The 13,033-nt window shown below is 40.1% G+C and overlaps 1 protein-coding gene across 2 annotated transcripts in view; it reads left to right on the top strand.

Annotated features, from left to right (window-relative positions):
- Window positions 1-11,486: 11,486 nt before the first annotated feature.
- Window positions 11,487-13,033, top strand: part of LOC139294802 (gamma-aminobutyric acid receptor subunit beta-2) — a 58,110-nt gene continuing 56,563 nt past the window's right edge. The window contains exons 1-3 of one of the 2 annotated variants that reach the window (XM_070916733.1): window positions 11,487-11,569; window positions 11,722-11,819; window positions 12,503-12,570. In XM_070916733.1, coding sequence (XP_070772834.1) covers window positions 11,487-11,569; window positions 11,722-11,819; window positions 12,503-12,570 — 249 coding nt within the window. The remainder of the gene's footprint in view (window positions 11,570-11,721; window positions 11,820-12,502; window positions 12,571-13,033) is intronic. The other variant, XM_070916734.1, reaches the window with a different exon arrangement.

Below are 13,033 nucleotides of genomic sequence, written 5' to 3'. Positions count from 1 at the left end.
CAGAGGCGTTGGAGGGTTGTTCAGGGACGTATGTAACCAATCTTTTGATGTTTCTTTTTCAGTATCCACTACAACTCATCATCCAAGAGTTGTAGCAGAAAAAGAAGTAGTGGCTATAGCAGGAGTGACAGGTGTACCATTAATTTATGTAATAGCAGTATAGAAGGAATATCAGTAGGGATAGTGGTAGACATAGTAGTAGGGTAGGAGAAGCAGAAGCAGCAGTAGTAATATACATATTCAAATAGTACTGGAGAATGAATCGTGTTTAATTTGTAAACAAGTTGCTGTTTCAGTTTCCCTTATGGCTTGCTGGTAGACAAACTAATCTGACCCTGATGCTGTGATCAACATGATCTTATCAACAGTGAGGTCAACTCATCTGACCAACCACAGCGCACCGACCGTTGAAGGCTCCTGACCTGATTCACTTTGCTGGCACTAGATGAGGTCACGGATGAGCCAGGACAAGAGTGAACTTATTCCATTCCTCATTTGTGGGAATGTGCTTAGCATGCTATGCGATGGCTTTTAACATGACAAGCGAGCAGAGGCCCATGTGTATAGTGTACACACACACACACACACACACACACACTCACATGACACAGACAAGAGCCATTACTCTTTAATCTACCCTCTATAGCTGGCAGCTTTAAGTAATATGCACTGGACACACCCACGCAGTCATTATTAATCTCTGCTTTTTAGGCATGTCACCTATTACAAGAGTCTATTCGGTATTCATACAAAATTAGCACAGTGCAATACTGAATGCGTGCTTCATACTGCGAGAGGTCTGCAGCCACACAATATTGTTTAGATTAGAGATGATTGCCATGGGCTTAACCAGGGTTTCTATATGTGTGCTCACATATGTGTTCTTGCATACACCTGTGTCTTGTCTGCCTGTATGCCCACCTGATTTCCTGTCAGTATAGTGACTTTTTTTTCCCAGATATACAGGCTTGCTGGCTGATAATTGTCTGATCGGCTGGCTGAATGGCCGATTGATAGAATGACATGCTGAGTCACTAAATGCATCTCCTAAATGGCTGGATGACTGACTGACTGACTTATAGACAGCTATCAAAATGTAATGCCTTTCTTCCTGACTGGATCACTGTCTTCCCTAGATACCAAGTCTTGAAGCAAGCGTGCTCTGTCAGTCACCCAGCCAAACATCCACTATAAGTGCTGCAGAGGGTAGAGAAGCAGATGGTTAGACTGGCTAAATTAGGAGTTATGTAAATGAAGATCATTATAAAAATATTAATCATTCAACCTTAAAACCAATAGAGATAATAGTCAGCTCAGGTGAATCATTTTACCAGTCTTATTGATTATCCTGCCATAGCCAACATGTTCTGACGTCTCATTCTCTGTTCCATCTGGCCCAATTCATACCTTCTCTGTAATTGGTCATTAGTTTTTAAAGCACTTGTCAAGTGAACAATGTTAAATAATGGGAGGCCATTATATCTAATAGACAATATTTCCACAAAATACAATCACTGAACCATTCATTAGACTTAAGGTCTGAACTGAGATGAAAAAGGCGCAGTGATTATGATGGATTGCAATTAGGTATGCTTCATTCCATGAGAACAATACACCTCATATGCCGGGGTGGGTAGCAATTCAATTATGTCAATTTCAGAAGTACAATTACTTTGGGGAAGATAAGGGGACATACTTCAAAATCCAACGTGTTTTGATGAAGACAAAAAAAAGCCTTCAGTAGGAGTTTGTTAATTAGTTCATTATTCAACGAAATAGGATTTAATTAAACATGTCATGATATGTACTCCGTATTTGAATCCCCATAACATGCAGCTGTGTGCCGAGCTAGCAGATTATTGCAAGAAACTTTCCAAAACTCGCTGACCTTTTGAAGGAAGAGGAGCTTTCAGATGGCAGAACCAGAGAAGGGGGGTTTTGTTAAGCTGTTCGCTCAGCACTCATTCAATTTCTTTTCTGTGGAAAACAGACACTGACACACAAAAGCGTGCTGTGAGGAAGCGGAAAAAAAGCTGCAGAAACAGATGACAAAAGAATGAAAGAATGACCTGTCTCGCTCAGGATCTGAATATCCCGAATGCCTTGCAGTACATCTTATGTTCAGACATTTCCAACAACTTATTTTTATTACACTGACGTACTAAACACAATGACAATTCAAAGTCACTGCAAACGTACCAGTACATCGTCGCTCACAGTACCTCTTACGCTCTTACAAGCACTTCATTGCTTGTTATTACCCCCCAAAATGCATTGTCTAAACTCATTTCTGGCCACACCACAGTGCTTCTATAAATATCAGTATCTCCCACGTGAGAGGGACCCACTGTACTTCATGAGCCTCACCATGTGGTATCTATGGTAACCACTTACAGTAGGAGAAACTCAGCATGTGTGGTGGAATGTGTGTGTGTATTTCTAGACTATTAAGAACCAAATGTGTTCACAAGAATAGAAAGGTGAGGAATTTCTGGTCATTGCTTCTGAAAGTGACTTGAATGAGGGTTACAGTGTTGGGTTAGGGTAAAGTTAGAATTAATTGAGGCTAGTGGATGAGTTCAGGTTCAGTCAGTGTGTAGTGGCCAAAAAGGTTTAGGGTTCAGATTTGAATTTAGGGATGTTGTTACGGCTTTGGGTTGGGTAGTGGAAGAAGGTCCAGAGTTCAGGCTTTGAAAATACACAACTTCCCACATAAGTGCATATGTATAAGTTAGAGGTTTTGTACTGTACATGGGTTAGCATGCAGCATGTGTTTGTAAGTGCTTCTATGTCAGTAGCCTCATTGCTTCAGACCCTACATTAAATTTAGTTGTTTGAAAACATTGGGCTTGAGCCTTTATCCCTCTCTCAACCCCCGTAGCCACACATCCACAACGACACACACAAACAGCAGTTCTTTAACATCTCTACTCCTTAGACATGATGTGCTGCACCACCTCCAGTGGATTTGACGCCGGGAAAAAAATTTCCACTGCAGTTTCCATGGAGACCAAACCATATCATAGTAAGATAAAATAAATGTTGATTTTGAGAAAACAGTTGTCCTCACTGCCTCGGCTGACCTTTGCCGGGCTGCAGCCAAAAGCTTCACAATGAACTGTGCTGGATAGCTGCCAACAGCCTGCAGCCCCGAAAGAGTGAAGAAAGGCAGTAAAAAAACACAGTCAATTCAATAAACTTTATTGCCTCAAGGTTTGTATTTGTTATTGACATGTAAATGTTATGTATATAATAATTGATCTTCTCCAAATGATACGGAGCTGTCGTCACAACACTTGGGGCTCATCTTTCTGTAAATGTAACCATCGCAACCCACCAACGCAGACAAAGTATATATATATATATATATATATATATATATGTTACTATTTCTATGGTAACAAGTATATTTTAAAAAGACAGACACTTTGTTAAGACAACTTTATCACCTTACTGCCTCAGTTGACCTGTAAACTATAGACAAAAACAGAAAACTTCAGCAGCCGAAAACTCTGCCAGCTGCCCCCAGTGAAACACACAGAAATAAAAAGAAGGCAAAACACAAGAAGAAATGAACATTGACAATGTACTTTATTGGATTTAATGGATTAGGACTTTAATTTTAAAAGCTCACACTTTTAATATAGTCGGATTTAGACTAGGGTTAGAGATGGACGTGTTATGCCGAGGCATGTGTAACATGTGCTTCTCTATGTGGTTAGCTATTTTACATGTGCAGATCATCAATATACGTTAGAACTGGTTGTCAAAGCATTGGTGTGTATGTGCAAAAATATATGTATGAATATATCTCTTTAGAAACGTGTTTTTTTGTGTATTTCTATATAATTTGGAGATGAAAAGCTTATTTACACTTTTTCTAATTTTCCGAAACACTGTTGCAGTTCTCAAAACATTAAGTGCAATCACCACAACAATTCATATCTGGCACTCAAAACAACAACAATATTTATGTCTCAAAATAACAAAATGCATTAATGATTGCGTCACTGTCACCAAAATGACGCTTCCCTTTATTGTTGCTAAAGTGAAGACAGTCAAATGTCTAGGAAATTGTGCCAATATGAAAAAACTGTGAAAACTGTATTTCATTTCTCATTATCGTTAATTGACTAAGCAAAGCTCCCTGGAATGGCCATGATGAGCACTTCACAAAAACATCTTGACTCTGAAGTCTGAAATTCAACCTCAAAAGCTAATGAGAATAGCAAAAGGTACTCTCAGACATACATACAAATACATACCAAAAAAATAAACTTATTAAAAATTATGATGTGCATCCTTTGAGTTAAATGTTTTGTTCTTTCAACACGTGTTTCATTATGGAAAAATGTACAAATCATTGAGCTGAAAATTTGTGCCTATATTCTGAAACATTGCCGTGCGCATGATATTCCTCCTTCTTCAGATGTAAGAATAGAGAGTTAGTATTCAGTCTCTATGGTTACCACTTGAAGTTATGGAAAAAGAATCAATGTCAAGTTAAAGTCAGCGAGCCTGCAGAGGTGGTACTTGGCCAACTCTGCTGAATTGTGTCTTCAAACTGAGCTGATCCGATTAAGCTTGACCTGGTCAACACAGCTGGTTGTCTGTCAAGGTTGCAATTTATTCACCTGAATATAGGGATTGGTAAAGTTTGAGAGGAAAAATCTCAATGAAAACGTTTTATTCCATAATTATAATGACTTGATAATGCACCATTGGACTGCTTGTTGGGTTTATAATTGAAGAGATAAAAATGTTTGAGAATAGGTCTCAGTTTTGTACTATCTACATAGTATACTCTAAGAGAGGGTCTCTCTTATTCAACTAGCTGATATCCTCTGTTGAAACTAAAGTGCCACTTTGAATGGCATCAAGTGAACTCACTGTGTTACAGTAGCTCTTGATCTTTGTGATCAGCAGGTGGCATGCTGAAACGGTGACACTAGAGGCCAACTACTGTGTTATCATCCTGTGTCACCGTCTAAATCATCACTTCTGCCGCCAAGACGCCAAAAGAGGGGCTTTTGGCAGAGGCCCTCAAATAATCCTCCTATCGTTCCCTCCTTCTATCACTCCCTCCATCTTTCCACCGGTTCCAACTGTGGCTAAAGCTGACACTCACCCTGGACTCCTGTCAGCAGTTCTGGCAGTGATCACCAACGTCTGTCAGGGGCAGAGTGAGAGAGCGATGAAGAGAAAGAGTGTGTGTAAAGGTAGGCAAGGAATTGGCCAACTATGTGCTGTTTTGGTGATAGCTAGGCAGGGAAGGACACTGCAACCTTGAAGAAGTAGCAGGTGGCGCCTCCTCTGGTAGAGGGAGGGTAATGAGGCATAAAGGTTGGCTGATGGACTTCGTTTGTCCTGCTTATCTACACTTCAGAGGTCGAAACCACCACCGTGACATTTTTCCTGGGACAGGTGGAGATCCTGGCCAACAGCAGCCCTCTGGTGGTGCCAGGGATTGCAATGGAAACCCTGCAGTTCAGAACACATCCAGGGGCCTTTTGAGGCAATGTTGACGGGCTGTTTTGCCTCCAGTAAAGGTGAACAGTGATAGATGGAGTGCAAGCACTGTAGGTAGCATGGTGGACTATGGGTTTATGGGGTATGGTGACAAATTCATAAACATAATTGCTGGTGAAAGTGTCAGATTATCACAGGCTCATTTTGGTATCCGGAGTTTTCAGTGGAAGATTGATGAGTGTGTTTCTGATGCATCAGTGATAGAATGACGTTCGAGATGAGCTGAGAATCATGAATCTAAAAACTACTTTAAAGAATCACTTTAGCACGGAAAAGTATTATTATTCTGCAGCAGATATAAGACTACATTAGAGGTTACATTGCAGCCCAATGCCACAGCACCTCAGTGGTGGAATGTAGACACAAAACATTTTGGCAACAGAATTTTGATCTTTTCACATGGTTATGTCACACATGTCCGTGAACCAGTCAGACTTCAGAAATATTTTAATCAAAATGATGTTTGATATGATATTTTGGTGTTGTTTACTCATGTTACCAGCACTGTCCATAAAATCTGATCCAACTACACCCACGCAGTCCAAATGAAAAAAAAACTTTAAACTTCTTCAAACTTCAGCTTTAAATGTTGCTCATTTGAATATGTAATGCTGTACAGAAATGCTTGAGATTTGAAAGCAAGTTTTCTGGGGCTTTATTGGGTTGGGTTTCATTGTCCATGCTCTACCCATCGGTTCTCAGTGTTCTTATCACAACTCTCCAGTAAAAAGTAACCGCTCAGGGACAGGTTGTAAACAAGCTGACAGGACAGTCAAACTTATTTCAGAGTGGAAACAAATGCTAACAGTAGAATAACAACTGTCTGTTGAAAATATACATAACAATATTATCGTACACAATAGAATTGATTAGAATCACCAAAGCTATGAAAATAAAACCCAAGTTGAATTAAACTGTAGTTGTCCTTTAAGTACAATTTTGAGGTACTCTTTGAGTACTGTACTTGCATTTTATGCTAGTATTATACTTCTATTTCATTTCACAGTCAAATATATGACTTTGTAGTATTTGAAAATTATAATCACTAGTTAATTTACAAATTACACATACAAAAATCTCAGTTTATAAAATACAATGTATTGCTATTCAGTAGATTGAAATACCCAACACAATTTAAAGTAGTTACAATTGCTGCTTATACAGTAATGAATTAATGATCCAATAACAGATATAATCATTTAACATTGACAGAGGCCACTTACGCATAATGTGTACTTGTACTTTTGATGCTTTAAGTGCATTCTGCTTATTCTATCTTATTCTGGTAATACTTACTTTTATTTGAGTATGTTTTTAATGCAATACATTCACTTGTAATGGAATATTTTTACATTGTAGTATTGAAACTATTACTGAAACAAAGGATCTGAATATGTCCATCATTGCACGACTGTGAGTATGTGGTTAAATGTATTTCCAATAATTTCTTAGTCAGCTTTAATTACACTACACTTCATTTCAGAATTATTTTTGTGTCTCATTGACCTAAATGGCCACCCTGTCAATAATTAGAAGGCCATCATTTAAATGTGCCTTCTGCAGGCCTCTAATAGAGCTCTCCTGCTGAGTTAAGGAGCTCTAATCAGCAATGTCAATGCTGTAATTGCAGTACACATAAAAGAAAAATACAGAGAGGTGTTTTAATAACAGGGAAAGGCAGAGTGCAGTTTTCATCTCTGGCTGACAAATTGTGTTTGATTATACTATAAATGATATGTATGCTAACTGTTCAAGGTATGTTGTTTGGTAATTGATATCTGATCTGACAACAAAGCTTAAATGCACCTTCATCAGTTCTTTCTAAGCAAAATAGACACACATGCATACATGCACATATCATATAAAACATAAATACATTTATTTATATATTTATTGTATCTCCACAGTGTCGATGGCACTTTCAAAGACACAGTCATGGCAGTAAATAGGTGAAATGATGCACTGTATTTTGGCCATGTGCTTTTGGCATATTGCCGCTCCATCTCTGTGGGGCTGGATGGATATCAGACAGTCGATTCATGGGAGGCATTACCTGCTGAGAACAGACCAGGTGCAAACTCCACAGTAAGACCACAAGCTGTAGAGGTTTATTAAGCACTGCATAGTAATCCACCCTCTTCCCTTACCACCTTCCCTCTGGAGATGCCTGAAATGTGCAAACAAATAAAAGCTGATCGCACCGGCTTTATTAGTTTGCCAATATTTGGTGAGGTTTTACAATAGCTTTAGCAAGATTTAATTGAAGAAACATTCATAAACAAGACATGTGGTAGGTAGAGATAGAATTTTAGGCACACCAATTAACACGGATAAACTCCGCATCATAATAAATACGAACTTGTTCCTGTAATGAAATTGCTTTTGTTAGATATATGTGATAGACGATTAATCAAAACTACCAAGTCTTTGAGCACCAAAGGAATAAAAAGCTTCTCTATGCTTCATAAGAATCCTGATAGGCATAAATTTTACTTTTACATAGTTTATTTCTATTACTCACAATGCGAGGGTAAAAAAAAAAAGTATTTCCAGAGTCATGATATGTGGACTCACTGGGGGCAAAAAGCTGGTCTGCCAAAGGTAAACCATGACAAAAACCAAAGTCAATGTCATGGCAGACGATGGACTGAGATGTGTTATCTGTGTACTCAGGCACAGAGTCCTCACACACACACACACACACACACACACACACACAGAGCGAGAGAGAAATCACAAGCCTCTTCCCTACACATGCACATTTCCCATCATCTTGCCAAGATGCCAGCAAACAAACTCCTGTTTACTGACATGAAACAACACGAATGCCTTTATTTAGACATTGTGGACATCCCTTTTTATTCATCAGCACAGGACAACCTGAATATTACTGAAGGGCTCAGTCATTATATTCGTCTCAGTGCAAAGATGCAGAAAGGCATAGTTAGAGAGAGAAAAGAGGAGAGCTAGATCCCTTTTGGGAATGTTAAACAATTCAGTAAATCAGGCATTAACAAGGCATAGCAGGTCAAAATATTTGTTTGCTTGCCTCAGTGCCAGTTTCAAAGGGATGTAAACATCCACCCACTGACATTGAAGGGTTAAAACACAACTTTGTCTTTTTTTTATACTCACAATATTGTGACTGGCGAAGCGCTCTATGGTTCCACCATCTGTTCGCCCTCTTATGAATATTAGTGAAATATGAAATGCATGCTAAAAGAGGTCACGATATGTAAACCCTTGATTGATAGTGATTATGTCCTTCACGTGCCCCACAACCAAACTTGTGCATTACTTTGATAGATTGACTTGCTTCTCTTGACAGTCACTAAAATCTGTGCTTGCATGAAAAACAGTAATTTTGAGTTTGATTCTGACGGCAGCACTTATTTGTTTTATTGATATAAAACATGATGGCAAGCCCATTAGGAAAAGATGTACCAAATGTAATGGGTGCTATCCATGGTGCTGAACCTACTGCATGGCCCGGAGCAGATGCAGGCATTTCCTCAGGAACACACTCTGGTTATCAGCATTATCCTATATGCACACCATGGTCTGCAGATCATTTAGTCTTGAAAACCCCTGCTTGCAAAACTGTGGCAATGTAGCTTATTCTTGAGTTTAAAGGGATGTCAAACTTAAAATCCATGTACGTGAATTTGATTTACAAATTCAAATAATTACAGTATATCATCATCACATCAAAATATATCTTATTTACATGGAAGAGACAAAGTAATGTAAACAATGTCAAAAAGTACTTAAGTTCTCAAGTAATTAAATTACAATCACAATTACAAACACTGCCAGGGGGCGCTATATTAGGTTAAATACCAATTATCAGCTACAAAAGAGGTCTGACATCGAGCACTTTGATATGTGAGTGTTCAAAGCTTTACAGGAGCCAAATCATTTGTGCAGGTGCATCAATTTAAAACTGTAAAATCACGTAATATGTCAAGGAAAACAGACCGGAAAACCATGACAACATACTCAGAGACAAACTGCATTTCCAAAAGAGTACAAACTTGCTTGTGCTTCCTTTGGTCAAATCAGTGTACTTATGCACATTAAGTTATATGAAGAAAAATATTATGACCAATTTTTAATTCCTAAACAACACACTGTCCCAGATTTTGTTGTTACCGCTCCGACAATGCAACAAAAATTCAGATGCAAGATACTGAAAATATATTTTACATGCACTTTAATTGGATTTTGGAAAGCCAAAATTGCAGCTGCCAACCTAATCGTAGTCTCTCAACATATCAAGCCCCTGTAGATATATTACCAATGTGTGCAATGGGACTGGAAATAAAACATTGATTATTACCCAATTAAAACTGCATTTAATTTGACTTTTAAATTGCTCACATTTTACAGCTCCCCCATCAGGTCAAATAGGGCGCAGAATTTGATATCATATTTCAATAAGAAAATCGATTCCAATATTTAATGTGAACAAATCAATAAAATCTCAAAGTGAGTAGAATCATATTATGGACAGTCATCATTTTTACTTGTCCAGTACATTTAGCATCTTCCTGGTAGGATCACTTCTGTTCCCCTCCTCTCTCAGGCAGGAGAGCCTAGGACTTCTACACAGGGCTCACTGCTCTAGCATCCGCCTCTGATCCCACCATATCCATGACGATTCGTGTCCGAGTTTACACAGTGGCGCACATCCTGCTTAGCAGGGCGTGGAGCCACAACCGTGCATGGCTGTGAGAGATGTGCTGAGGGTAGGCTTCAGTGCATACTGCACTGCTCCATGCATCCAGCTTCCGACCCGAGGCACTGCATTGGCACCGCGCCGCTCAGAGTATTAAGCCACGCTTCTCATCTTCGTCAGAGGCCCGAATGCGTGGAGATCGATGCGTGAGCAACTGTTGGTGCAGGCAGGGATGCATTTATAGCACGGAACCCCCCTTCTGTGTGGAGAGAAAGCGATAGTGAGAGAGGGGAGCACATTCAGCACAATGGACAGAGTCCGAGAGAGGGGGCGACTGAAGTCACTAATTTCAGCACCACGGACAGAGTCACCAGCTGATAGTGAGGGTTTGTTTCTGTTTTTTGTTTCTTTCTTCTTTCTTTTTTGAAGGAGTCAGCAGATGGCGAATCTGTTCTCTTCCCTCAGCTGCCCCCTGGGACCCACCTGACAGCCCTCACCAAAACAACAAGCTCCAAGAACTATTTTATCTCCCTTGCTCGGTATCTGCCTCACGTGCAAGTTCACACTCACTGATCAGTACCAGTATTTTGCAATATACACAATATAAATGCAGATACAATTCGACTTAGAGTCTAATAATAGACAATACGATCTTTATTGGTCTCATCGTTGGCTCACAGTTGTATCCCACTTTATGAAGTGAAAGTTTGGGCTGGTGGTCAACTTGAAAACCTTTTGATTCATGGAAGTAAAGTAAAGTTGAATGCTCGCTCTACTGCTCTGCTTCACGCTCAAGAAGTTACATACATTTACACTCGCAGCTGTCCAGTCCAGACTTAAGCTGGGATCCCCCGAGCAGCGCTGCTGGAGCGGCGGGGTTAAGTGCCTTGCTCAGGGACAGCTAGATGAGTTGGCTGACGGATGTCTAAAGAGCGAACGGAGAGAGACAACCCCACCCACATTTTCCACCTCGCCCCCGTGGATTCGAACCACCGACTTTCCCGTCACAGTTACTGTTTCTAAAACAGTCACATTGGGCGTAAAGAAACCAGGGAGACCCCCGTGTGCCCCTGAGTAACTTGTAGTCTTGGTTCTCCTTTAAATTTCCTCCGTCGCCGGCTATACTACATCTGCCACTACCATCAGCAGCAGCAGCGCTGCTTCTTGATGTTGTGGTCGGGAATACGCATGCGCCCGGCATTGGAATTACTGCACTGGCAAGAATAAGTTGGACCTCGTCTGTCTTGACAAAAAGAAAAAAAAAACACATAACATAAGTATGGCAGTGTTCAGAATAAGAAGAATGAGGTGTTTTTGCGTCTGGTTGTTCCCTCTCGTAGTGGCCGTGGCGTGCGCCCAAAGGTAAGTGAAAGGGTCGGAGGATGCTCCACTCATTTTTACTAAGTGTGACTGTGTTACAGACGGCATGGAAAATACTTGGACACTTTATGGTTCCAGAATGTCTCGTATTTAAATCTGCTGTGCACCCTTTCTCTCTCTTTTTCCTTCCATAGTGCCGGTGTCAATGACCCTAGCAATATGTCTTTGGTTAAAGAAACGGTGGATAGACTGTTGAAAGGTTATGATATACGGTTGAGGCCAGATTTCGGAGGTAAATGAACTCGTATTATCACTTACTCTGTTCGAGTTTGCGCCTTGTCAGCCTGTATAATAACACAGTGTTTCAATGACTACTACAATCACCGATAACTCAATTAGCTTTGCAATTTCGGAAAGTAAAAGGAACGTTTCTTAATCGGCTTCTGCAGGTGCCACCGTCTGTGACATTTCATATGGTACAGTCGAGGCAAAATGTGTCAAAACAACCCAGAGTACCGACATAATGTGAGAACACATGAGTGATGTGGCTGAAGGATGCATGTGGACGATAAAATACACCAGCTCAATTATATGAATGAAAAATCACTCCAGTAATCAACTCCCAGTGCACGTCTGTTGGAATTTTAGACAAATTGATGCCCGTTCTTGTTTATATTCATGTTCCAATTCAGGTGTCCACTGCGACGGAGATACGTTCAGGGCTGGATGATTTAATGTCAACAACTTTTAGGGGAATTGCCAGCACTTTCAGCGCAGCTCAGCGCATAAATCCCACCCGAAATGAACACTGTAAACTATTATCCGGCTGACAACAGCTAAATTCACAAGTGTTAACCTGTGTTCCCATCACGCAAACATTTTAAACCGTTTCTCGTAGAATATGTCAATGAATCATACAGGCTGCACCTGATGTACAGTATTTCTGATGCTTACCGTTGTTTTGATCTGTCCCAGGTCCTCCAGTTGGAGTGGGAATGAATATAGACATAGCCAGCATAGACATGGTATCAGAAGTCAATATGGTAAGTAGGCCATTATCACCTGTCCTTTGACAACTGGTGACCATTCTGGACTAATGATCCCCGCTATGCATAAACCTACCAGGGGAAATACCCTCCCAAACCACCGGGAAACCCCCTCTTAATGTAGGTGTGTGTAAGAGTGTCTTTTCCCAGATGAATAGCATCGACATGTGGGTTTGAGAGCTCAAAGCCAATGATCGTTTTGTTTGAGGGTTGACGATACTTATTCAACCTCCCTGGGATTTTGAGATTGATTGACATAGATGGACGCTTTGTTTTCAGTCTTATAAGCTGATTTTTTTTTTTTTTTTTTTTTTTGCTTAATTTGCTGAGCAGATACACAGCCAAGCATCACTAACTTCACAGAATCAACTAATTGGGGGAAGACAAGTTCAATCACCTCTTGTATGCCTTATAGGGAAAGGTTTATTATTATCCCAAGTCTCAACCCTGGTAATATTTC

Source organism: Enoplosus armatus, chromosome 13 (genome assembly GCF_043641665.1).
Source record: "Enoplosus armatus isolate fEnoArm2 chromosome 13, fEnoArm2.hap1, whole genome shotgun sequence".
NCBI classification, from domain to species: domain Eukaryota; kingdom Metazoa; phylum Chordata; class Actinopteri; order Centrarchiformes; family Enoplosidae; genus Enoplosus; species Enoplosus armatus.
The sequence above is the reverse complement of the archived record's forward strand: the minus strand, read 5'-3'. Positions and strand labels throughout refer to the sequence as shown.